We start from the raw sequence: 27,096 nt of genomic DNA, 5'->3' as shown, positions 1-27,096 counted from the left end.
TTGCATAATAAATAACATATAAAGAAAGATATTGTCCACATTGTTTAGAGATTCTGTGTATTTGTGTTTCTCTCTGTGTGTCTGTATATGATCAAGGAAAAGCATATTCTAGAATAAGAGTTTAGTAATATGTGTGTATATATTTTATTTTATATATATAATATATATTATCTTCCTCTTAGTGCTGACTCCAATAAAGAAATATCAAGAATATTTCAGACGGTAGAACATACATTTTAGAGTAAGATAGAGACTCAAATCTTAGCATTGCCACTTACAATCTTTGTAACCTTGGAAAAATTACCTAAATTTCTTTGAACTCAGCTTTTTATTTTTTAAAATTAAAATTATAAAAGTGCCCTCCTCATAGGAATGTTGTGAGGATTAAAGAAATTATGAGTGTAAAATACGGCATAGGGTCAAGCACATGAGAAGATCTCAAGAGATTGTATTTCATTGATTTAAGTACATGTTCTCCCCATCCCCCACATTTTAATATCTTTATGAAGAAAATATGTCTTACCATTTATGGTATCTTATACTTAATCTTATAGTTGATGAAACAGAGAATTATTAAATATATGATTAATAGTTGAAACATAGCATTTAGTTTAAAAATGTTAAAAATCAACATTATGGAATCAGATACCAACTATCCCATGATATAGTTTGCATGAAGAATAAAAATGAGAAATTTGCAAATTAGGTTGGAATTAATATATGTTCTATTTTGAGATCATTCAATTATTTATTCCATAAATATTCCTTTGTTGAATTGACAACCATGTACCAGATTCAGTGTGGGTAAAAAAATCTAAAAATGATATTCATCTTTAAAGTTCTAACAGATGTCTCATGAAAGACAGCATAGCCATGTAAGTACATTATCAGACATAAGTACCTAAGGTGAGGGGTACCTAGGCTTAGTTGGTTAAGTGTCTGCCTTTGGCTCAGCTTATGATCCCAGGGTGCTCAGATTGAGCCCTGAGTCTAGCTCCCTGCTCAGAGAGGAGCCTGCTTATCTCCCTCTGCCACTTCCCCTGCTTGTGTTCTCTCTCTCTCTCTCTCTCTCTGTCAAATAGATAAATAAAATCTTTAAAAAAATAAGTACCTAAGCTAAGAGTTTATACATAAAAAGGATGTAGGGGTGCCGGGGTATCTCAGTCAGTTAAGCATCCAACTCTTGGCTTCAGCTCAGGTTATGATCTCATGGGTCATGAGATAGAGCTCTGCATCAGGCTCCATACTCAAGCAGGGAGTCTGCTTGAAATTCTCTCCCTCCCTCTATTTGTGTTCTCTCTAAAATAAATAAATAAATAAATAAATCTTAAAACCAAACCAAAACAAAACAGGGGACATAATCCATAGGAGAGGAGAGGGCAAGAAAAGACACAATGGAAGATATAATTCCTGAACTGTCTCAACAGACTAGTAGGGTGAGCCAGACAACAGTTGAAAGAATTTGTGTTCTAGGAAGAGGAAACATTAAAAGGGGCTTGGGACACAGAGAGAGAATGGTCTTTCTGGCTCAGGAAATGACATAATGCTTAATTTGGATGAAATATTTGAGGAAGGAATGAAAACTCCAAGCTAGAAAGATAAGAAGGATGGGCTCATAGAGGACCATGCATTATCATGGTGATGGGCTTGGACTTTCTCATGAGTAAAATGTAAATACTCTGTAATAGTTAGATGTGCGGGGATGGTATCATTACAGCACTATTTCCAAAATATTTCTCAGAATGAATTAAAGTGGTCTAGACTGGAGACTTGTAGTCAGGAATTTACTTTGATAGTTCTTAATAATGATACTAGAGATGTTCTAGAATGGGTGGATTTGAGAGATTACTAAGGTGGTAAAATCTATGAGACTAAGTGATTAATTGGATGTGAAACAGAGATAGAAATTAATTTTCAATGAGCAATTCTCAGTTCTTTGGACTGGTTCACACACCATTTGTGTAACCCACGGTGCCTAATACAGTGCTGGATCCATGACTAGTGCTTGGTAAATAGTCAAATGTTGTCGATCACCTATCCCTCTGGAAACTCTTAGTGTATTTCATAGACAGCTGACCATAGTGAATTAATATGTAATTATCAAGAGGAAAAAAAAATATCCCTGAGTCAACATTTTAGAAATGTTCAATTGCTTTAAGTGGATTTTCTCATTGTCTTTCTCCATAACAACATGGTGACTTGGAATATAACATGACACCAAGAAATAGCAAAATAAAAAGGATCTCTGAAGCAGTTCCTTTTTATCTTGCCTTATTCTTAACAGCATTTCTCTGGTCTAATTCTTTTATGGTTCCAGGGAGAATTACATTTCAAATTCTATAATTGCACAGGAGAATTGGAGTCTTGTAAAAATTTAGAGTACTCTGTTCAAAGGCAATTTTTATTATCAACTGAACCTATGCAGCAGCCAGAGACATTGTTTAGAGCATCATTAAAAGAACCCTTTTTAATATGACTGCTTTCTCTTGAAAAAATGTAGCACACTCTTATTTAATATTACTATAATACTACAATTGACTATATATTTGTTGAAAGTCTCATAGTATGGTATTTAGGGTATTGAACCAGCACAAAATATACATGAACTTTATCAGTTTTCATTTTCCCTTTACAAACCAAGAACAATATTAAATGACATTTTATGACATTTGATAGGTATTTAAAATTTGTTATTGCGGCTGTTCAGTGAACCATAAAATACAAGTGTAACAGGCTGGCTGTGCTTCCATTAGGAGAAATGCGAGCAACAATCACTGAAATCAGCATCCTACAATATGTGCCCATTTTCCATCAACGTCTTGCTCCTGACCCTCTGCCAAATTCATTATCTCCTCTGTGGCCAAATTTGTCCATATGAAAAATTAGGAGAGAAAAAAGAATAAATTAATGCTTGCCTCTCAAATGATCTGAAACCCAGAAATGGAAAATCTTAGGCGATTTTAAAAGACCAGTTTTTAAACTGCTTGCCCTTATTTGTTTGAACATACTACAGTGTTCTGTGGAAGAGTAGCTGAGAGACTGATGTAATAGTCCTTTTCACACCTTCCATCCATAAAGATAGTTCTTTTATTTGCAGCTGAAGCTATTATACCTAGAGCCTATGGCTGTTTGGTGCTTTTAACGATGGAAATTTTAAAACAGAAACAGCGAGTAAAATGTGAATATGTCCTCTGGGATATTATTTTATTACTGCATGTCCCTTATCATTTAGCAAACTAGATACAGTATGAAAAATTCAGTCAAACAGTTTTGTGGTTGGTTGGCAAAAAAATCAAATAACAGGTACTAAAAAAAAAAAATAATGCTTAGCTAACTAATAAGCAGTGTGTGTGTGTGTGTATGTGTGTGTGTGTTTGTGCATGTGTGCATGCATGTACCATAAGCCAAGTTGGAGAGGGGAGCCAAAAAAGTCAGCAGAGAAGAGGCAAAAAGCTTTGGTTTGAAAAAGAAACATGCTGTCATGAGGGAAGAATGAACTTTGGGGATGTCAAACTTGGGTTTGGATTATGGTATTTTTAGCATGTTATTAATTTATGAACATTAATTTCTTCAGGGAAAAAATACAGGGTCATACTAATACCTCACAGAGTTTTAAGGATCAAGTAATATAATGAAAGTCAAGCACGTGTAAAGACGCTTGCCATATTGTTGGAACTCAGAAAACAGCATTCATATTATCTTTTAATTATGGGAGCTGATTACAAAATAAAAGTTACCTAGAATACAGTATGAAGATATTATGTCCCATCTTTCCCAACCACCTCTTCAGGTAATGGGTCCGATCCTTGGTGATGTGTCTTTCAAGTGAATATATTTGAACTGCCTTTGCCTAGATAGAACCTCTGAGTTATAACTGATGTGTAGAAAAGCCACCAGAGATGACCCTTCCAAGCTGCCTTATTGGGCCTAAACTAGTCAACCCTTGTAGAGACTCTTAGGCACATTATCAGTAACTGCTCAACTGAGTGGTGTTGAGTTGAAGATATTGATCAGAAAAGGAATCTAATGCATCAGAAAAAGGAAAGATAATAAGATTAGTAGAAATAAAACAAAGTGAGTTTATGGTAAGTTATGCAGGTAGAAGAGCTCACATTATAATTAAGACTTCAAAGAGACTAGTAGAAGTGAATCAGCAGCTATTTTACTGGAAGTTCAACCTCAATATATACCTCTTTGCTCTCTATCAACTGGAAATCACATTCTTGCCCCCTCAGGAGAGGCAGTGGTAGATCTCTTCAAAATATACTTCTATCTTAATAGAAATATAGTACCATCTTACAGATTTTGGCTTGGTTTTTACGTTGCCACTATTGTTCAGATATTTATAATTTCACTGTGACTTGTTTCACCATTTATGGAGTTGATTTCATATACTATGTGTTTTATGTCCTATCTGTAATATTTCAGATTCTTATAAATGTCCTCTTCTGGAAGATCACATCCTAGGTGAGGACATCTGAATTTCATGCTGAAATTGAAAGCAGGGCATTTTTAAAATGAGGATAGGTGTATTGTGTTTCTAAAGTACTCAATTATAGCCTAGCAGAGTGAGGTAAACTTTGTGACTCTGCTCTTAATCGTTAACATAATCATCATAAGCCTAATGATCAGATATAAAACACTGATAGTTACCATTTGGCTTTACCAGTTCTGATGGTGCCCAGGAGCCCACCAAATCTTTCTCTGGCAAAATTGGATGTTTTTCCTAAAAAATGAAAGTAAGCAGTTGAGCAACAGCCACAGACATTTATCTTATTCTGTGCAAAGTTCTGAATGTTGTAGGTTCTAAATTCAGTCAAAATCTCTCACCTTAGCCTGGATATGGGCCCTCAGTCCACATTTGAGCCTTGTTTCTTTTCCCTGAAGATTTTATCACTATTCCTTTTGAGTTCAGTCTATCACGATGGTCTTAAGCATCTTATCAAAGCTTCATCATTAATGGTTTCACAAAGCCTTAGTCTGTTTGAGTATTTAACTTAATTGATGTCAAACTGTCCCCTCTTTCGGTTAATGCACACTTCTGGGATTCTCTGCTTTCTTTTCTGGACAACCAATTAACCAATTTTTTAAAATGTCTTTCATAATTTAGCTTTAAGTTTCCATTATTTTTTAAAAGCTATTACACTTCACTATTCCTTTTTTTTCACTGTTTATTTTACAGTTAGGAATTCTCAATGCTAGAGAATTTTCTTAGAATATAGGCCTAATGATAGTATATTTATAGTTCAAACGAAGCCCCTTTATCCACTTAGTCTTTTATTTATATTTATTTAATTTGATCACAAAAATGTAATAAAATACAAAGTTGGAAAATACCAAATACCGAAATAGAGAAAGAAAGAATTTAGTCATTCTTTATTTCATATCTCAAGAACAGATCATCTTCACATTTTTAAGTGCATTTGAGATATGCCATTGTATTATAATTTAGATGACTTCATAATTACAACTGTGCTTTTTATTGACTACTTTGGCACAATTGAAAGTTCACAATTTTGCATCTTGTGAAGATTGATTTTTTTGCTCCACCATGGTTTTCAGAAAATACGGACACATCCTTCATGTGTATTTTGATATGTTTGGAAGAAAAACATCTGCTAGAGACTTCCATTCCCCCTTCTATCACAGGGTCATGGGAATTGGGCCAGGGATGCATGGGCCTATGTAGTAGGACTTCTGAACCCATTGAGAGTATATGGTTGTTACACTTCTAGAAGGCACTTGGTTATCCCCACTTTCTAGTGACCATATTTCCATATATTCCCCTCTCATATATATTATTACATTAAATCTGTCTCTCTCTAAGAGAAGCCAGCTACTATAGCATAAAAAGAAGCCCTAGGGTAAAGGACTAAGGTCTTGTGCCAAGAGCTATCTGAATGAACTATCTTGGAAGTAGATCCTCCAGGATCTGAAATGAATTAAAGCAAGAGGATCATAGCATGTTCCGAATATTGTTTGTATAAGCCAGAGATGTCTTCCAGAGTGATAATTGTCCCTCCTATGATAAATTTTCTGATTTTTTCTTATGTTTATGATTTAATGTTATACTGCCTTAAACTATAAGTTCCATTGGTCAGGAATAGGGAATTCCTATATTTAAATACTCTCATGATGTGGTCAGTAATCCTAACTCTTACTTGCCAGATACTGTACTTTTTTGTAGACAAGTAGCTTATCATTTTTTAAATAAGTGGATAAGCTGGACCTTATTATCCACTTAATAATATGATCCTATTATTCCTCTAAGTAGGAGGAGGTGAAAGTACAAACCATTAAGTGGTGATAATTTCTAAAAGAGCCTACAGAATTGTCTCATAGATGTACTTATACCCAGAAGATCCTTCTATGTGCATGTTGGTGGTACTATAAAGGAATGGCTCATGCTATAGGAAGATGGAATGAGGGAGGAAGGGAGGGAGGGGAGGAGGGAAGGAGGGAAGATAAATCTTTCACAAGAACAAATAATGATAAGTTAATTCCCAGACACAAAAATAAAATGTCAGATGTGGGAGATTTCTACTTGATCATATATTAGCAAAGTTCTTCCACTGTGATCTTTGAAAAACACAAATATGACTCTGTTATATATCTCCTTAAACTGCTTCAGTAGCTCCCCAACATATAATGAAAGTATTTCTAGTTTGAACTTATGAATTCTTACAAGTTTCATGGCATTTTTGGGATTCTGTGTAACATTAAAAACACTATTATGGTAGATTATTTTTCTCCCTATCCTCATATCCCTATGAGAGAATTTTTTGCCTTCCTCTGGGGTTCTTGGTTCATATATAAGTATGAAGAAGAAAACTTTTAGTATTTGGTGGGTGAGCAAATAGGCAGAGATTAACAACATTGTAACCCTAGGGTTGTAGATTTTTTTTAATTGAGATATAATGGACAAATAAAATCGTGTGGATTCAAGGTATGCAATGTGTTGGTTTGATACACTTCCATATTACAATATGATTACTATAGTAGTGTTAGCTAATACTTTTATCATGTTACATAATTATCATTTGGTTTTGAGAACAATTAAGATCTAGTCTCTTAGCAACTTTGAGGTTTATAATGCAGTATTGTTGACTATAATCACTATGTCGTAAAGAGATCTCTAGCGCTTACTTATTTACTAGTTGCAAGTTTACAGGGTTGCGTTTTAAAAGGATGTTAGTATTAGCAGGAGGAAGGTTTGTTTATTAAGGTAAACAAGTGAAACAACTGGGTAAAGACAGGACATAAAGACCTCCTAATATTTTCCCAATTCCATCAAGGCAAATATGATTAAGTGCTGAGAACTGAGATCATGCAGTGTGGGCAGAATGGACTGACCAAGAGAGAGAAGGACAAGGAAGAATACAAAATAAGTACAGTGTTGGGTTCTGTATGGACAAATAGGAGACTACATATCTTTTTTTTTTTTTTTTTCAGTGTATTGTTTAGGATACTGTTGGATACAACCAATCAAAATCTAATTCAGTTTCATTTAACCACATAAGAGACTTAATGGCTACCATGAAAAGGGCCCATTGGTGGGTGGGCATCAGGAATGTATTGATTCTGTGGCTCAAAAGTATCAGTAAAAGCTGTGTTTCTTTCAACCTCCTCATTTTGCCTCCCATGGTACTAGCTTAATTCTAAAGCCTGGCTCCCCATCACGGTCACAGTATATGCCTGGCATTTACCCCTGGAGATACTATGTCCTTAACCATAAATGAAAAGAGAGAAATTGTGCAATTTGCTTCTGGAAGCCCTCCCAGAAAAACAAGGATGCTTATTTCCCAGAAGCCTTCAGCAAACCTTTTCAGTAAATCACTTGGTCAAACATGTCTCATGCCCTCCCCTGAATCAATAACTGTGGCTAAAGGGTAGGATTTTGATTTTTATCTTAAGGTGGAGCCACATGTCTTACCCCTAGATCCTAAAGATTCAGTGACTTTCTCTCAAAGTATTTTTATGTTATATGGAGGAGTTGGAGCTATTGGAATGAAAACTGAGCAACTCTCCCAGAACAAAGAAACAAATAAAAACCAATTGGTATTGAAGAACTAGTCACCACACCCATTACTATTTCTTCCTGTTGAGATTCCATGTGCTTGTCTAATAGACTAATTTGTTTTTCATGGCTGTAGACTCTACTTCCCACTTTTCCAGTGCTAAGGATATTTTATAGAAAATGTGTGTGTGTGTTTCCCCAAAGAGAGGGTGCCTAACATCCACTGAAATTTGAAATAAACTTACAATTCCAAAATATCAAGAATCACTAAAATTTACATGAAGTCCCTAGATAAGGTGGTTATTTCTTCTCTTGTAGTGTCTCCTCAACTTATTTCTGTACCTCCAAAACAAAAAGAATTCCAAACTTTTCCTTGGCCTTAAAGGTGGGCCATTTCATGGCCTCAGGTTCTGTAAACACGTCATTTCCTCTTCCACCTCTTCTGGCTGGTAAACCTTCACTCTGTCTTCAAGACTAACTTCAAGGGACGTCCGGTGGCTCCGTGGTTGAGCATCTGCCTTTGGTTCAGGGTGTGATCCCGGGGTCTTGGGATTGAGTCCTATGTTGGGCTCCCCATGGGGGGCCTGCTTCTCCCTCTGCCTTTCTTGTCTCTCATGAATAAATAAATAAAATCTTAAAAAAAAAAAAAAAGACTAACTTCAAGTACAACCTCTCTAGTTGAGCTTTTCTTTATTGCTCTCTGTTTGTGAACAGAGTTGATTCATCTCTTGTCTACCCTAAATGCCCTGTAACAATAAGTGCTTACTTTACTGCATCGGTGTTCTGTTTGTATGCCTCACTCCTTAGACCATGAGGAATTAAAACCCAAGATTTTTGTCTTTCCTATTGTCTTTTACATTAGCCTTCTTATCTTGTTAAACCCTGTTTAGTGAACACACAACCATTGGTAGGTTTAGTTGTCAGTGAAGCAACAGTCAAGAATGTATGAGAGCTTTGTTATGATGCAATATTGTCAACGTGAGAGGTTTTTCTCACTCTTCAGTTACAATTTAGGTGCCTCCACGGCAATGTGGCAAAAATTGGTCTTTAGATAAATGATGTGATTCTGTTTAGGATTTTGGGAATTCATATATTATGCCCCTTAATCTAGATAACAGATAAGAATCTTAAAAGTTATTTGTTGAGTGCTTTTAAATATTGGGCACTTTGCTAAGTGCCCTATAAACATTATTTCACTTTATCTTTACAAAAACCTCAGAAGGTGGATTTTATCATTATTGTTTCCATTTTATCAACGAGAATGTTTAGGTTTACAAAGAGCATGTAATTTACCCACTATCATACTCTCTATAGCTACAGGAGACAGGATTTTAATTCAGGTCTCTCTAATTAAGTTAAATCCTTGAGATCAGTTTCAGATCATGCTTTAAGGCTCTCTGTGTAACAGGCAGAGCACTAGATATTTTATTATGAAATTTAAAAAAAAATTTCTTACAACAATCCTGAAATGTAGGAATTGCTATCCTCATTTTAAATGTGAGAAATTCAGATTTGGAAAAGATTTAAAAATTTGCCAAAAAGACATAATCTGTAATTGTTAGAGCCACTCTTGAATGGTTAGTGTGTTCTCTACTCCTGTGTGCAGGCATGCATTTTTAAGTAAAAACCCAAGGAAACAGAGTGCTAGCTACATCATAGGAATTGTTTCTGTTGTGTGTGTCTGGAAAGTTGAGGCAGTTATGGAAAGAAGTCCATACCTTGTAGTAATTCATAGCACTGCCAAGATGGTGAAATCTAGTATTTTAAAATCTAAAAGTTGGAATGACTATTTGAGATTATCTAAGAAAATAATGTGAAAAGTTAAATACCAATGAAAAATTTAAATAGCAATTCGGCAAAAGCCTAGAGGGATATCTTGGGTTAGAAGGTGATTAATGTTTCTATTGTACAAATAGCTATAAAGACAGGCACCTGGGGGAGGGGGATTTGATTCTAAGCCCCACTTCCTTTTAGGAGGCCCTTCCTCCGAAAGTCTATGAGTGACTTGACTGTGGTGTAATATAACTATCAACTTCTTTGTCAGTCAACCCCACTCGTCTTTAAGTTACTTGAGGGTAAGTAAGAATCATATATTGTTGTAGTTTGTTCCCAGAACTTGACTCTATTTGTGGTCCTTGGTAGTTTGTCAGTGAAAATTTATTGCACCAGTCAAGTATCATTCCCACTGTAGGAGCAAGGTCAGAGAAACCATCACAGAGGGCACAGGTTTTGAAGTGAGGAAAGGATTTTGATAGGTTAGGATGATGTGGGAGGGTCCTTCAACAGGGAGAAATGATGTGAGCCATGTCATGGTGTCAGGAAAGAATCACAATGAATACTCTCTCTTCCCAGCATCTTCCTGGTCCAGAGGCAGTGAGAAGTCATCGCTATCTGTGGATAGAGCATTAGCACCAGAGGTATCACAAATGAGAGAGAAAACTGTAGATTCTAGAAGATCTCATCACAGCTCAAAGGTTGTGATACAGGAGTGCTAGGTTCTTATCTCACTAAGACAAAGAATGAATCTCGCGGACAAAGAAGAGTGAGTAAAGTGATAGAAGTTTATTAAGAGGATACAGAGAAAGCTCTCAGAAGTAAGAGAGGTCCCCACAGGGTTGCCACTGAGGGCTTGTAGTGGCAGTCTTTCATTGAGAACTGACTGGGAAACTTGTAGCCTTGAGATTCTTAGGCTGTCTTGGTTTGAGTAAGAACTGGTGATAACATCTTTAATGGCTTACTTCTTCTTTGGGGTCTGGTTATTCTTTTTTGGCCATAGATGACATAGTGTCATAAAAAGACACCCTCCCTGCTGACACCTAGGGCAGGGTGGTCTGGCTTATTCCTTTATCTCTGGTTTACTTACATCTTGGCATTTTTGAGATCTCTGCGAGCCTGGTTACATGCCCCCACCCCTCTAATCTATCCCTCCCTACCTAACCCCACCTGTCCCTGACTCAGTTGCTATGAGGCACCCTGGAGGTACCCTGCAGGAATAATCAAGTCTTGTGCTCTTTTCTGAGATGACAGTTATTTTATTTTGTGACAGTAAAGAAGTTATTTCACTTCTCTGAGCCTCAGCATAGAAAATAGTAAAGTAGGTATTATTATCTAGTTCAAGATGTTTGACCTTGATCTTGAAATGATTAACTCCTACTCTGTTTCCTCATATGCTCGCCTCCTTCTCCCTTGCCCATGAGGTCACTTAAAGACAAATGTCCATTTTATTTGTAGCTGGAGCCATGACCTTACATTTCCTTGTCGTATTAAACATTGATGGTGTGGCCTGCTCACGTGTGAGTCATAGGACCTCCTCTGGCATATAAGAGGCCTAAGCAGACTGCCTCATCCCTTACTTCCTTGATCCCAATCTGAATTTTTCCTCCTTCTTAATAGCAGGATGTAGCTCCAAGATGGGTGGCAGCCCCAGATCAACTAGGTGCACCAGAGCTTGAACCTCCTTGTGTCTTGCAAGCCTTGTTGGGACTCTTACCACTCTAAATGGGCAGGCAGATGGCCTGCCAGGGAGGATGTGTTGTGGCGGTGTGGTACTCTTGCACCATGTGATGAGCCTTACAATGACAGACCACCTCCAAGATGTGATACAAGTTGTGGAGACAAGTCACCAGGGTTGGGGTCAAGTCTTGATCCCTATGGGAGGTGACAAACTTTTCATGCAACCAGGTGCATGGTCAGAAAGGAAAGAAGTAAATACAAAGGAAGCCCCTGGTAGATATTATGCCAAGAAGACAAAGTCTTTCTCTTTGTGTTCTTCTCACCATAATCTCTACAACTTTTGTTCCTTGAGCAATGTGGGGTTCATCTTGTCTTTGAGCTAATTCAGGTCTCTCTACACAGGGGCAAGGAAAGGTAGGTGGCAGAGAGATGAGCTTATTCTGGAGGTTGGATGTGTCATCTATGTGAAATCACTTTTAAAAAATGCTAAGTAGTAAGCTGATTATTGGAGTTAGAGGATTTTGTTGATATAGAGGTTTTACATTAAATGATTATCCTTTCCCCCCTCCACCACCAAAAGCATACCTACATTTCTTTCTTCTTAAGAGCTGTGCTCCTAATTCTGGAGAAGCAAACAAACAAATAAACCATTAAAAAATAAAATCGATAAAACTAAAAAAAAAAAAAAAAACAGAAAATCATAAATAGGTACACAGAGCTACTAAACACACATTAGATCACAACTGTGATTTTACAATACATCTTAATAAAAAAAAGTAAATTACTTTTCATTTTCACAGACATAAGTTTGCTTCTAGGCTTGCCCAAGCTGATTGATATACTTGTTTGAATATGATTTCCATTTACCTTTATATTAAAATGAATGGAAGTGAAAAGGTCAAGTTTATTTAGAAAATTGTTAGCTATCCTTGGGAAAAAAAATAATTCAGCATGTGTGATTTTAATCAATTTTCATTCGTTGTTAAAGTTCACACAAAGTTTAGCTTGATGTCCATGGGAAATGAAAATGGTGACTGGTTTTATAAGTATAATAAATATACCTGAATCTAAAGTCCTCTAGACAATATTGTTAATAAAGCGAATTTGTCTGGTTCCATAAAATAGAAATGTTTAAATTAGAAGAGCTGCTTGCTTAGATGCTAGGTTAATAGGAGCATTTTCAATTCTCAATCTTTATTATTTACAATGCCAAGAGGGAAAATTGACCTGAACACAGTGTCTGGGCTATAAATCAGAGTAGTTACACAATGTCTAGGGAAGCCACAGGGGGAAGGACCTGGAAGTGGGAGACCCCAAAGCAGGAATTTGGACCTTGTGTCTGTTAACTATCCCAGAGTGGGGTTACAACCCAAGTTTTTCAAGCCCCCCACACAGTGCTTGGGGCCATGGGGGCAGCTGGAGATGGTGTGATGATGTTTAGGAATAGGGTAGCCCTCAGAATGATGTATTAGAGTAAGCAATTCAGGCCCATAAATACAAGACAGACAAAGATGGATTAGATACTGAATTGTAATTGTGCAGGTATAAGGTGCCAAGGATGGAGAGGATCAGTGTGGCCTGGAACAGTAGAAGGGTTAGGGAAGGAAGTAAATCTCAATGTGAGTTGTACAGTAAAGGGAAGATTTGGACAGGCTCTTATAGCTGGAAAAATCATTCAATGCCTGGAAAACATGGCCTTAAGTAGAGAGGTGTAGGATAGGGATAAAGATGTGGTGTAATGGAGCTCTGTAGATACTAGCTTAATCTGCAATGGGCAACGTGTTTGTATGTGTTGGGTAGTTTGATTGGCTGGGGCAAACTGTACCTGAATAAATAAGCCAAACAAATAGTGACTATCTCAAAGCAGGATGCTGATTGACTTCAACTTTTTGCAGGGTCAATATGACTTTTGGAGTGTTATTGTCTGTGTCTGTCAGTAAATGGTAATATTCTTTTATAAATAAGTTTTAAAATCCCCTCTTTCCCTTTTAGGTAAGTGGATGGGGTGCATATGGTGGATTATAAACATAATATGGCTGCAAGATGAAGAGGTATAGTAAAAAAAAAAAAAAGAAAAAAGCAGGAGGAGGGGTGTTACATGCTGAAGTATATCCTTCTCCAAATCCCTATGTTGAAACACTAAGCATCACTGTGAATGGACTTGGAGATAGAGTCTGTAAGGAGGTAATTAGGATTCATGAGCTCAGAATGGTGGAGTCTTAATCCAATAGGACTGGTGCCCTTAGAAGAAGAAGCAGAGACAGCAGTGGTACACATAGTAAGAGAAAAGGCCATGTAAAGACAGAGAAGGTCTTCACAGCCAAGAAGAGGTCTACAGCAGGAAAAAAACCCTGCCACCACCTTGATCTTAGACCTCCAGAATTATGAGATAATAAGTTTCTGTTTAAACCACCTAGTCTGTGGTATTTTGCCAAAGCAGCCCAAACACGCAAATATGAGGGGTTATAGTCAAATAGCAATTACAAAATGACAGAAAATCAAAAGGCAAATTGAGCCACATCCCTTTGAAGACTGTGGCTTTATCAGCAGAACAGGAAATATTTAAATCCTGACCTAGTCTTTCTTCCCAGTACCTTTTAAATAGCTTTGTTATGTTTAGTGCACTATAAACATATGTTAACTTCATCATGTTGGGGAGGATATTCTAAACCTCATTTTGTTATGACTTTCTGAGAATAAAGTACCAGAATAAATATGGAAGAATTTTGTTCTGGCTTAACTTTCCTATAAACAATTTATAACTCAATTCTGTCTTTTCGTTTTACTTTCCTTGATCATCATAAAGGCTATAATTTGGGAAAAGGAAATGGAAAATGACATATCTTGTTATGTTTATAATAAGAAAATTCTGGCTAACTCTGAGAATGACACACTTAAAAAAAACAGGAATCATAAAGGCCTACAATTCAACAATGACTTAGTAACTACTGAATTTTAAGTAGAAAAAAAAAAAAAAGAAAGAAAAAGAGATGACAAGAGAGAGATAAGAGGGAACACCAGGTAGGATACTTGTAGTGGCAAGCGATAAAATATCTAATACAAACAGACTTAAGTAATAAAGGTTCTTATGCTCAAAGAGCATATGCCAACTCTATTTCTGTTATTCTCTTCAGTCCACGTGTGATTTTTATCCTTAGCCTGGCTTCTCTCATGGTAGCAAAGTATCTATATCAGTTCCAAGGCTGCACGTGAATATCCTATGCAAAGAGGAAGGAGAGAGACCTAACCTAATCTCTGTTAGGTCAGTTTATGGACTGGTCCACTGACACACAGGTTATGTGTCATAAGATTCCTAGCATCTTAACTGTCAGTGAAAGTTCTAGGTCACTGAAAGAGATGCCTGACCATAGCTTTGGAGGCTAGAGTTTTTTAAGAAAAAATCTGGACACAGTGCTCAATTTGGTTTGGAAATATACAGGAGTGTGTGTACTGGAGGGTGTGTCCTCCAAGGCATTAAATTGTAAAGGGAGACGGTAGGATCTTGTGTTAGTTCCTAAGGCTGCTGTAACTAATTACCACAAACTTGATGGCTTAAAATAACTGAAATTGTTTCGCTCACGGTTCCATAGACCATGATTTAAAAATCAAGGTGTTGGCAGGGTTGGTTCCTTCTGGATGTTCTGAGGGTAAATCTTTTCCGTGTCTTTCTTGTAGCATTTGGTAGCTGTTGGTAACCCAGATTCACATGGCATTCTGCTTTGGGTCTCTGGGTCTTCCCCTTTTCTGTCTTTTATTCAAACACTTACTGTTGGATTTAGGACCCATTTTCAATCTGAGATAATATCATTTAAAGCTCCTTTAACCTAATTATATCTGCAAAGACACTATTTCTATCAGGTTACATTCACAGATGTCATGGAGGTTACACTATTCAAATCACTATAGACATCTTGAAGGAAATCACCATCAGTTTGATAGTCGAGGTGGTAGGTGAGCAGAGATTCTGGGCACATCCTGACACTATGCCTAATATTCCAGCAAGGAGAGGATATGGTTTATAGTAGTGGTCTCCCAAGTGGGGACAAGTGAGAATATCTTGGAACTCCTATTTATAACTTTGTTCATCTAAGGAAATTAGAAAGGAATGGAGATTTTCTCATACTGAGTATATAGATTGGTACCATGACCTGCCCCAGTTCTGTTGATCACATGGTTATGTGCCTGGCATGGTATAGGTGGCACCCTGAATAGGAAGGGGGGACACTGATAGTCATGTTTTAATTCATCTACCTCTTTTCCATGTACTGTAACCCATTGCTGTTTACGGGAGCCCCATTAAGTGGAGGTGTTAATATTTTTTACTTTTAACTAAGATGACCCTCACCTAATGAATAAGTACCTTAAAATATTGCTACTACTTGAAGATAGTACTAATAATGCTTGAGTAAATAGAATAAATAAGAAGAGCTTATTCTTCTACTCTTAGCATGGACTCAACACCCAAGAAGGAGATAAAATCATGGTAATCTAATCAGATCTAAAAAGCAATTAGCTAATAAAATTCTAAATCTTTAGGCAGGAACTATCGGTATCATGTATTTATATCCACTGCTGCTAGTTGTGACCCTCATTTTAGGTCTATGATGTGTCTTAAGACAATAGTTATGTAAATGTACATATTTTGAGACTGTGAGCTCAATGTTTCATTGCTAAAACAATACAATTTATATAGTTTGGTTGCTACTCATTTAACAAAATAATGCACTGCTTAGGATCCAGTAGTTTTTCTTGAGAACCTCTCTGAAAAAGAATGGGTCATGAAGGCATGGTGAGTCTTTTGGTTGGCCGGAAGACAGAACCGTAGGTCGGCAGCCCAGGGAGGTCAGAAATTAAATGCTCAGCTCAATGCACTTTGTGTTGCCTAAGGCCAGTCAAACAGAGCCAAGGCCAAAGCAGTGGATTCGTAGACCCTGCTTGTGATAATTCCCTGTGTCCACCTCGAACACTTCTCCTCTGCCCCCATTGTTGACACTTAAAGACCCTCTTGCAGCAGAAAACTGAGAGTCTTTCTCTTCAAGGAAGCAGTGTCCCTGAGGACCAATATCTTTAGTTGCATTGCAAGTATGGCTCAGTTGAATAGCTGTGCAGTTGTGGTGAAAGAAGGGAGAGGGGGAATGAAAGGCAAGAAAATAGAAGAGGGAGATTTGAAACTAATGCTGGGTGAGAATTCAAAGCAGCATTCTTCTCTAACTCATTTAGTGAGCAAATATTTGCTGAGTGGCCCCTGTGTGTAGGTCTAGGGAGATGTATATAAACAAGAAGCATGTGGTTTCCCAAGCCTCATGGAGTTTATAGTCAATGTCACTGTATTTCTTTTTAGTTACCCTCTCACCTTTTCTTTTTTTCTGGTCCAGACATGTTACCCTTAGGTTCATTTTTTCCTCTTTGTCTGTTCTGCCCCTTATCATAAGAAGGGCTGTTCCCCAGGTTGTTTTGTCAGTTTCTTTACAATGGGGTCAACCAAGATGAGGGATTGGTGGGAGACAGAAATGGAGAAACCAGAGTACTTTCTCTTCTCTAAGCTTTAGTGGCAGCTCAGCACTGACTGCTTCTCCTCTCATGATCCACCTTTTGTATCAGGACCATCCTGATTCCTTTGGGCTCTGCTAGCATGGCCTCTTTTCTCTTTAGCTTGTCAGGTTTTTTAAAAAGATGCATTTATTTATTTTAGAGAAAGAGAGAGCAAGCAGGCAGAGAGGCAGAGAGAGAGGAAGACCAGCAGATGCCCTACTGAGCACAGAGCCCAACATGGGGCTTGATCCCAGGAGCCTGAAATCATGACCTGAGCCAAAATCAAGATTCGGACGCTTAACAGACTGAGCTACCCAGGTGCTCCTTGTCAACTTCTTAATTATCTATGAAAACAATATCCTGCCTTGAATTTCTTCATTTAAATACTAGTTTCTGTTTCTCTGGTTGGGCCCTGATTAATACACTAAATAAGAAGTAAAGAGGTGATCATTATTGAAATATTATACTTTACCACTTAGTTGCATGGTGCTTTGCATCTGCCTATGATTTTAGCTTCAGTCAAGATTTTTTTTTCTATACACTTTTTCCTTTTTGCCTTAGGAAATTGCCAAGAACGAATTTTATTTTCAATATCCTAAAGGGGTATTATAAGAAAAGAGATGGAGTTGATTGATAAAGCAAAATCCAAATTTATAATTGGTGAATCACAGATCAATCTATAAGATGGCATCAGGTCCTAATAAGATTTTTTTCCCTCATTTCCTCTTTGCAGAGAGATCCCTGCAAGCACATTATCCTTAATAGGAAATTTTTATTTATTATCTTTTAAAGGTTTGGAAAGATGAAGAGTTTTAAGGGAAAATTGAGATGAGATTAGGAAAGGATTTCATGCAGGGAAAGATATATAAAGTAAACCCTAGTATGGTCTTTGCATATGCAAATGAAGCATCTGACCTATTTTCAGGAGGCCACATTCTCTTGAGGTTTTCCAGTAATGGAGAAGGTTTTATAGATAAATTCATTCTCTCTCCTGCCTAATCTACCCTTTAGTATGTAGCAATAATGAAAAGAGAAGACTACTGTGTGGGGCTTAGTAAAGAACAGGAGTTGTCAAACTGTTATGGCCTGTGGGCCAAATCTAGACCATATCTTGTTCTTGTAAATAAAATTTTATTAGCACATAGCCACACTCGTTCATTTGCTTATTGTCTATAGCTGCTTTCATGGTACAAAGGTAGAGTTAAGTAGTTACAATATAGGCAGTGTGGCCTGCAAAGCCAGAATGTCTGTTTATGAAAAGTTTGCCAGTCTTTTCTGTTGAATACATTGCTCGTTCTTATGAAGGTCATTTTCGCCTTTTGTCTTTTTAGATAAAATATTCATGAAACACCTACTAGTGCCACATACTGTCTAGGTGTTATGCTGAATAAAAGCATAGATAACAAATAGTGTACTGGAACACACCTCGCCCAGCTCCTTCCCATAAGACGTCCAAGTCGTCCCAGCAACGAACGCCCCAGGCTGTTTCAGCCCTTCCTACTTCATAACTCAGCTTTTTTCTTTCTTCCTTTTTATAAATTATTTTTAAATTTTCCTTTTTAAGTATAGTTGACATGCAATGTTATATTAGTTTCAGGTGTACAACATAGTGATTTGATATGTTTATACATTATGCTATGTTCATTGGTCTCTCCGAGGTACCTTGATGGCCTCACTGCTGGTTTGTCTATCTCTCTTCTTCATATTTCATTTCAGTCTCTGAGGCTCCTATTTTTCCAAACAAGATTTTAACTTAATAAAGAGACCTTAGATATTGAAGAAGAAGGAGGAGAAGGTTAGGAGAGAAGGAGAGGGAGGAGAAGGAAGAGAAATAACGTAGTAAGGAATTCAATACGTAGTAGAGATACACACAATGACTGTTCCATAAGATAAAGAAATTGCTTCCAGGGATGTCTCAGTGGTTGAATGTCTGCCTTTGGCTCAGGTGGTGATCCTGGGGTCCTGAGATTGAGTACCACATCAGGCTCCCCTCAGAGAGCCTGCTTCTCCCTCTGCCTTATGTCTCTGTCTCTCTATATGTGTCTCTCATGAATAAATAAATAAAATCTTAAAAAAGAATTGCTTCCAACCGAGGTGGAGCCCACATATCAGGGATATGGATTTTACTTTCTTTTTAAATGAGGAAGGCTCAAGGCCTCTTAGGCATATAGAGTAAAAAAAAAGACTGGACACTGTTATTTGTGCTTTCAGTTCACCTTATTGGACCTCACATACTTCCAAGGAAAGCAGGGTGTAAAACAAAGATTAAAATTAGGTGAAAACATTTTTTTTTTAATTTTTTAAATTTATTTATTCATAGAGACAGAGAGAGAAGCAGAGACACAGGCAGAGGGAGAAGCAGGCTCCATGCAGGAAGCCCGATGTGGGACTCGATCCGGTGACCCCAGGATCACGCCCTAGACTGCAGGCAGTGCTAAACCGCTGCGCCACCAGGGCTGCCCCATTTTTGTATTATTATCAATTCATTTTGTCATTTACTCATCAAGTTTTGAATGTCCTCTCTTCCAGGCATTGTACTATGTGCTGGAAAAAGACAATAATAAACATGGCAGGAAATAGTCCTGCCCCAGGAGCTTATATTGTAGTGGGTAGGTATTATATACACCCCGCCTCAGCACACTGACAAAGGATTCCATAGGAATCCATTGGAAGCTTTAGGGGAATCTTCAAATCAAGACACAAGGAGAATGCACAGTAGTGTTGATTCAGGAGAGTGGGAAAGCATGGATTCAGGATTCAAACTGCCTGGATTGCATTAGGTTGCTCTTTATCAGCTGTGTGACTTTGGGGAAGTTACTGAGCACCTCTGTGTCTTAGATTCCTCATATCTAATGTGGGGATGATGATAGTATCTAGCATAAGAATGTCATAAGGATAAAATAAAGGGTGGTTTGAAAAGTGTTTAGATTGGTGGGTGCCTGGCACATAATTAGTGCCTTGTGGTATTTATTAATAGAAGAACCAGACTGATCTCTGCTTTTACCTTAAAAGTGCCCACATTTAAAAAAAAAAAAATCTTTTGGGATATCTCTGATTGGATTAGTGAACAAGTCTGAGAAGAGAAATGTTTTGCTTTTTATTTATATTTTTCAAAAAAAGCACTTGAGGGCTAGAAAATCAAGCTAGCATAAAGTTATAATTTAATTAGCATGCTATGCTTTCTTGACTTGATTTTGAATAATTCACTCCATATATGCAGGACTGCTTTTTTTTTCAAGGTCCCAAAATGTTTTCTTTGAAAATACACAGTTTTCCATTGAGTCATGAAGAATAGCAAAACCAAATTATAATCATCATTGTCATCTAACATTTACTGAATGGCTCCTGCATACTAGTTTTACAAGTTGATCTAACATATTTACTAACTGTTTTTATTACTCAGAAAAATTCCATAAAGCTAAAAGTTGTGTCCCCATTTATCAAGTGAGTAAGCTCAAGTGGGCAGATAGCTAAGGTGATACTCCCAAGTCACATGGCAGGAATGAGACAATGTAAGGACTCCTTCCCAGGAAAACTTGTATCCAAAATACATGGTCTTTCCTCCCTGTTATGTGGTATGGTCTCAAGGGTACAGGAACCTGTAGGTTAACATTTAAAATACTTAGCATCTTTTAATAATAGGATATTGTAAGTCAACATTTTTTTCTGTCATTTATCAATCATAAAAACATTACATATTTATGAGAGAAGTTTTGAGAAATTTAGAAAACCATGAGGAAGATGTATATCAACCATAATCCCACACATTAGAAATATCTGATATTAATATTTTTTTATTCTTTTAAGCTTTTCTCTGTCTTTTTTTCAGTTTTTTTTTAAATAATAAATTTATTTTTTACTGGTGTTCAATTTGCCAACATACAGAATAACACCCAGTGCTCATCCAGTCAAGTGCCCCCCTCAGTGCCTGTCACCCATTCACCCCCACCCCCCCGCCCTCCTTCCCTTCCACCACCCCTAGTTCATTTCCCAGAGTTAGGAGTCTTCATGTTCTGTCTCCCTTTCTGATATTTCCTACCCATTTCTTCTCCTTTCCCTTCTATTCCCTTTCACTTTTATTTATATTCCCCAAATGAATGAGACCATATAACGTTTGTCCTTCTCCCATTGTCTTATTTCACTCAGCATAATACCCTCCAGTTCCATCCACGTTGAAGCAAATGGTGGGTATTTGTCATTTCTAATGGCTGAGTAATATTCCATTGTATACATAACACATTTCTAAATGGTTCCTTACTACATCTTAATTCAGATTTTTTATTAGACATGTCATTAAGAGTTTTTGTGCCATTTTTAATCTAAAAGCATTATTTCAATATTTGCATTGTGTATCTTTATATCTATACCAAAATAACATTTAACTAGATATTTTGAGTGCTTTCATTTTTTATAATTATGAATAGCTTTGTAATAAAATGTTGATGCATTTTTGACTCTGATTATTTGTAAGATAAATTCTAATAAGTCGAATGGTTGCATTGAAGGGTTAAATTGTTTTAAGACTATTGGTATGTATAGACAAATTGCATTCCAGAGAGACCATAATTAAGTCCATGCTAATTCATCTAGTGCCCTATTTGAACATAGAGGCATCTATATAGTTTTCCCACATTAGTCATCAGGAACTTTATTAATTTTCATGCTATACTTGGCACTAGACTGAACAATACAAAATTTTTTAAGACACATAATGCTACCCCGCTTCTAAAGATGAATAATGCAAAACCAAATCATTCAAAATATCATCCCTTTGCTCAGTATTTGTTGAGTGCGCATCATTTTCAAGAAGAAAAATGATAAGGTTAGATGCTAAACGTACAAACTAAGTTTTGTGTGTTTCTGATTGTGTGTGTGTGTGTGTGTGTGTGTGTGTGTGTGTGTGTTGAGGAGAGGTGCTGATGTGGAGCATTCCTAGGAATTTCCTAAAATCTTCTAAAATCTATGGATATCACAAGCATTCCTAGTATAATAGTAGTCACCAGCAAAAAAGTAGTAGCTAAGTTTCTTTTGGGGCAAAAATAATCTAATTACAAAATACAGAAATTAATTTTAAAGCAATATTTCACTTATATGCTCTATTAAATTACTACTTATACTGAGGAAGTAGATGATCAATTTCTGGATCATGTAGCCTTGATACCCTAGTCGGAGCTGATGATACCAGAGATGGACCTTTGACTTCATGATGCCCAAAGTAGGCACAGAGGGAAGCAGAGAAGACCAGAGAGTAATTCAGGCATATTGATGGTTGAGCATCAGAGCAAGGCCAAAACAATGCCCTTGAGAATAAAGTAAGGAGCTTTCTGTGCCCAGAGGCCTTAGTTGGCTCCTTGAAGTTTCCCAAACTATGTAATAGCTTCTGTAAAGCTCAAGTGTATTTGGGGTTTGGTTCTTTTTCTGAGGATATTTTTAAGGTTTTCTTTGGGTTTCTGTGAGACCTAGATTATGGTAAATCTCTATTATTTGCAGAAGGTATTATCTCTATTATTTGATGCAACCCGAGTAAGCCTCTATTTCTTATTATAAAGCTTAAACTAATAAAGCAAAATGAATTCTGTGGGTCCTGAAATATTAAGCTTTTCCATACTCCATGTGCCATCAGCAATCATTAGGAAGACAGAACTAAGAAAGATAGAAAAAAAGTACAGCAACTAAGAATAAAAAAAAGAAAAATATTGATCTTATTCCATAATGGGAATAGTCTCCCCGGACAGATAAAAGTCATCTGTAAGACAGCCTTTCGATTTAAAAAATTATGAGTGTATTAATATTATAGTACATCTTCTAGCTTCTACCTATCTGAGTGTCTGAGAACCACGTAGAGATTTGACAACAGAAAAAAGGATATAGACTGTAAATCTTTCTCTTATCTGTGAGCAAAAAATATGGGCTCTGTAAAAGACACTGATCCCACTTGAAATTAAGAGAGTAATTAAGCAACCAAAATAATGGTACAATTGGAAAGAAAATGCCCTCTGGTGCAAAATTCTCAGTAATTCAATTTTTATTGACATAAATAATCTTCCCCACCTCTCTTTTGAAGTGATGTATAATGTCTTAATGGCCATGTTGTCAGTGGGAGGAAAATTAATGCTTTATTCATTGAAAAGGTTAGAATAAGAAAGGATCATCCTCCTTGCTTGAAAGCGCAAAATAAAATTTCAGTATCGATATAAGATATTCTTTTCCATATTTCTTTGAAATAACGTTGAATGTTTCATGAAAGACAAATATTTTATTCTGCCAACAAAATTTTTAAGACCTTTATGAATAATCTAAAAAATGTTAAAACATAGGTATTAGTAGTTTTATATTGAAACTACTAATATAAAAAATGCATGTTAAAAATTAAAATGAAAGTTGATTATTAGAGCAAGGCTATTGTCAATCAGAATGCAACTAATCAGAATTATTTATTCAGTAATTACTTTATTGTGATGTAAAAGCATTGAACACACACAGGCTGGTGTGTATATATGTATGTGTATATATGTATGTGTGTATACATTTATATAAGGCTGGTATATTCATTGATGGATGATTATTAACATATCACTAAGTATCCATGTATATCACTAAGTGCTCAATACACACAATGAACTTAAGAGAATATTCCATCTTACAGTATGATCATAGATATGATAAATATGAATGATAAAAATAGAAAATAATGCGAGATGCTACAGAGTAGCCAAATCAATGTGGTAGATGTCTGATTTTCATACTAGACTGAAGATATCAAAAACAGTGTGCTAATATTAGCAAAATTTCTAGTGAAAGTATCTTTTTTTAAAAAGATATAAGAGCACTTAAGGCTCTAAGTTAAAATTTGCTTTTATCACTCAGTTGATCTCCAAAAAGCTTAAGGAAAGAAATCGGAGTTACAATTAGCTTGCTTAGAATTATACACCAAAGTGTGTTTGACACAAGAACCAATGTTTTGGTTGTGTGTCATTTGGTGAATGAAATTTGGTGCTCTTTTCTATAAACAGCAGGTATGGTCAACAGAGACATGGGGCTAGAACATGCCCTGGTAACACATTCGATCACTTCCTTCTTAACCTTCTATTCTAAACCCCAAACCAAGGATCATGAAATCCTAGGTTGTCTTCCCTTATTCACCTAAGCTTTATCCTTACACCAAACTGTATATGGGAAATACGACTCACTAAAATACATAATATAAACAGCAATAGATATGGACCACACCTCAGTTATGTAGCAATTTCAGCTACCTGGGACATCCCTCTTCTTGAACATTCTGGTTGAGCAATGTCTTTCTATATAAAAATAAAACTGTCATCTTGATTACATCCTAAGCTAGTTTATCTTTCTTATTTCAAATATAATGGGTTGAAGAGGATGATTCAGAAGGTCTCTAAAAATCATAGTATTTTAGAAGTATAAAGATCTACTCTTTGGAGAAGAGTAGTAATTGGCCTCATTTATCCCATTTTATGAGTGACTCAACTAAAGAAACTTGCCTAAAATAATGACTATGATATTTATTAAAATATAAGACATACACACATTTGAAAACACAACAACCACTTGCCATGTGAGAAGTCAAGAAGAGATTTGGGACAGAGTCCTGCCTGCTAGGTCTCTATGACCGTGCTTGGAAGCCCATCCAATCACCCACACTGTTAATTTTCCTGGCAGCACCACAAACAATTACATCTTAACTTATTTTTATATTCTTAGCTTACTAAGATTTCTTTAAAAATTTTCATTAAGAGACCATTTGCAATGAGAAGCTATTGCATATGAGGTAGACAGCATGCCGCGTACTGCGGGAAGCCCTCAAAGGCAGTAGAAAGTGCTTAATCTTTCAGAGTAAATCTGAGAAATTTCAAAGACTATTTTGTGATTGATCTATGCGTCATAAAAGACTATCACTTAGGCAGAGAACATCTGTTAAAAGTGTCTTGCGGTATTCCAGAAAGGCTATTTAACTTAATTTTTAGAAACACATAATTTAATCAAAGAAAAATAAATAAGAGTTGCAGCAAATAGGAAATAAAGATGAAACCTTGCTATTGTTTAATTATACCATCACTTCTAAAGGGGCTGAAGAAATTAAGATCCTAAGTTTGGAGAATAAAAAACGACTTTCCTTGAAGAAGCTTTACAGACCCACAAAGGACGAAATCATTTATGGGATTTGTTAGATTGTATATGTGGAGATGTTTTAGACTTTTAAATGTTGCTACTGAAATTTAAGTAATAACCTATTTAATTAATTGTGTCATTATTTAGCTCAGAAATCCCATGTTTTTCCTCTACTACTACCTTCCTTCTCCCAAAGCTGTTATTATATTGATGGTGAATTTTACATTAAATGGTAAGTTAGCATTACAGAAAATAGTCATTGATGATAAAGATGAAACTAGAAATTCAGTATTCCAAATTTCAAATCCAATAAATTGCTGAAGACTTATATGTCTACTCTTTTGTCTTGCTCCTGTCTTTTGCAAAATACCTTATGTAAATATCTTAAATCTCTGATGAGACACTTTGTAAGAGACCATTGCTATTTTCTTTTCGGGAAGATGTTGATATTTATCTAAGTGAATGAGTCCGTCTTCTGACACACAGAGCTAGAGCTTGAGAAATCATCAATCTCTTTCCCTGCTTCTGAAAAGGACAACATCATCTCAGAATATATTGTTACCTAAAATCTAAAAAAAAATGAAAGCCAGGGGTTTTCAAATATTAATTTATGCACCAAAATTGTATCATTACTTCTTGAGTTCCCTTTTGTCATTCACATCGTATACCTCTCTTCTACACTGTTCAATGCGGTATCCACTAGCCGCATGTAGCTGTTTGCTTTTAATTTAAATGAAAATAAGAATTCAGTTTTTCTGTTGCACTGGCTGCATTTGAACTGCTCAATAGTCACACGTGGCCAGAGGCCACTTTATTAGACAGATATTGACTCTATCACCACAGAAAGTTCTACTGGACAGTGCTGCAGTTTCATGAAAAAAGAAACTCTATTTGAGGATTCTTGGATGTTATTTAAAATGAACATGGAGGAAAATGATCTTGTCTCTGGTTGTAATCAGAAGATGTAGAAATTTGCATGTTAAATTTGTAAGGTGAACTAGTCATAGAATTTTATAGCTGTAAGGACCCTAGGAGGTTATTTAATACAGTTACTTTTATTTTACTGTTGTGGAAACCGAGGTGCAGAGAGGTTAAGTGTTTTGTATAATGTCACGTAGGATTTTGTGACAAAGTTTAATCATCAGTATTGATAGTGACGCACATTTGCAACTTTTAAAATAAGGATATAAGAGTAATTCTTGCATTGAAACCAGATAGGGTTCTCACTTGAGAAGATTTAAACTGCTCAATGTGTTCCAAGAGATCAAATTCAAAGTTCCAATATGAGAACTTATTATTTTTATCCCGTCACTCTAACTTCTAGTGTTTGGTCCACTCAATCAGGAATATCTCTAAATGTGCCCTAAAACACTTTATTCATCTTTGGCAAAAACACTTTACCTTTGTGAGGTGTCTGTTTAGCTCAACATGTAGCTGGTTGAGGGTTGAGGGTCTAGAGTAGAAGGTAATGAGGAGAGGCTCAGTTCCAGCCTACTCATTATGCCTATACTTTCCTCATTCGGCTTGATCCTGAGGTGGCAGGTAATTTTGCATTTAAATCTCACATTGACATTTACTGGCATTGTGACTCAGGCCATTTGGTCTACTATAACAAAATACCACAGGGTGGGTGTCTTATAAACAACAGAAATTTATTGCTTACAGTTCTGGAGGCTGGAAGATCCAAGAGCAGCATGTAAGCATTGTTGGGTTAGGGCTCTCTTCTCAGTCACAGACTTCTCCTTGTATCCTCAGGGATAAAGGGGATTAGAGAACTCTTTGAGATCTCTCTCTCTCTCTCTCTCTTTTTTTTAATAAATACATGCTGATTTATTTATATGGATAAGATGGTTTTCTTGGGGATAAATTCAAGAGGAGGTGCGAGCATTTTATTCATTTGCGATGTCCTACCCTGACAAGAAGGGCAACAGGTTCTAGGACAAGCTAAAATCATCCTCTAT

The 27,096-nt window shown here is 36.4% G+C and overlaps 2 protein-coding genes across 52 annotated transcripts in view; one reads left to right on the top strand and one right to left on the bottom strand.

Annotated features, from left to right (window-relative positions):
- Positions 1–27,096, top strand: part of DPP10 (dipeptidyl peptidase like 10) — a 1,281,550-nt gene that overhangs the window by 261,513 nt on the left and 992,941 nt on the right. The window lies entirely within an intron of this gene.
- LOC144291725 (uncharacterized) overlaps positions 1–27,096 on the bottom strand; it is a 96,632-nt gene that overhangs the window by 16,283 nt on the left and 53,253 nt on the right. For 7 of the 50 annotated variants that reach the window (XR_013359153.1, XM_077861444.1, XM_077861443.1 and 4 more), the window contains one exon: positions 4,654–4,726. The exons of 3 other annotated variants lie outside the window; for them this stretch is intronic. Coding sequence is in view for 16 of the 47 variants with exons in the window: in XM_077861438.1 (XP_077717564.1) it covers positions 4,654–4,726 (73 nt within the window). In the remaining 31 variants the exon portion in view is untranslated. Of the gene's footprint in view, positions 1–2,594; positions 2,855–2,915; positions 4,490–4,653; positions 4,727–10,156; positions 10,409–12,055; positions 12,093–26,798; positions 26,886–27,096 lie in introns of those variants that run through there. 40 more of the 50 variants (XR_013359146.1, XR_013359145.1, XM_077861450.1 and 37 more) reach the window with 29 other exon arrangements.

This window comes from Canis aureus, chromosome 20, assembly GCF_053574225.1.
Source record: "Canis aureus isolate CA01 chromosome 20, VMU_Caureus_v.1.0, whole genome shotgun sequence".
NCBI lineage: Eukaryota > Metazoa > Chordata > Mammalia > Carnivora > Canidae > Canis > Canis aureus.
This window is presented reverse-complemented; position numbering and strand designations above follow the sequence as displayed.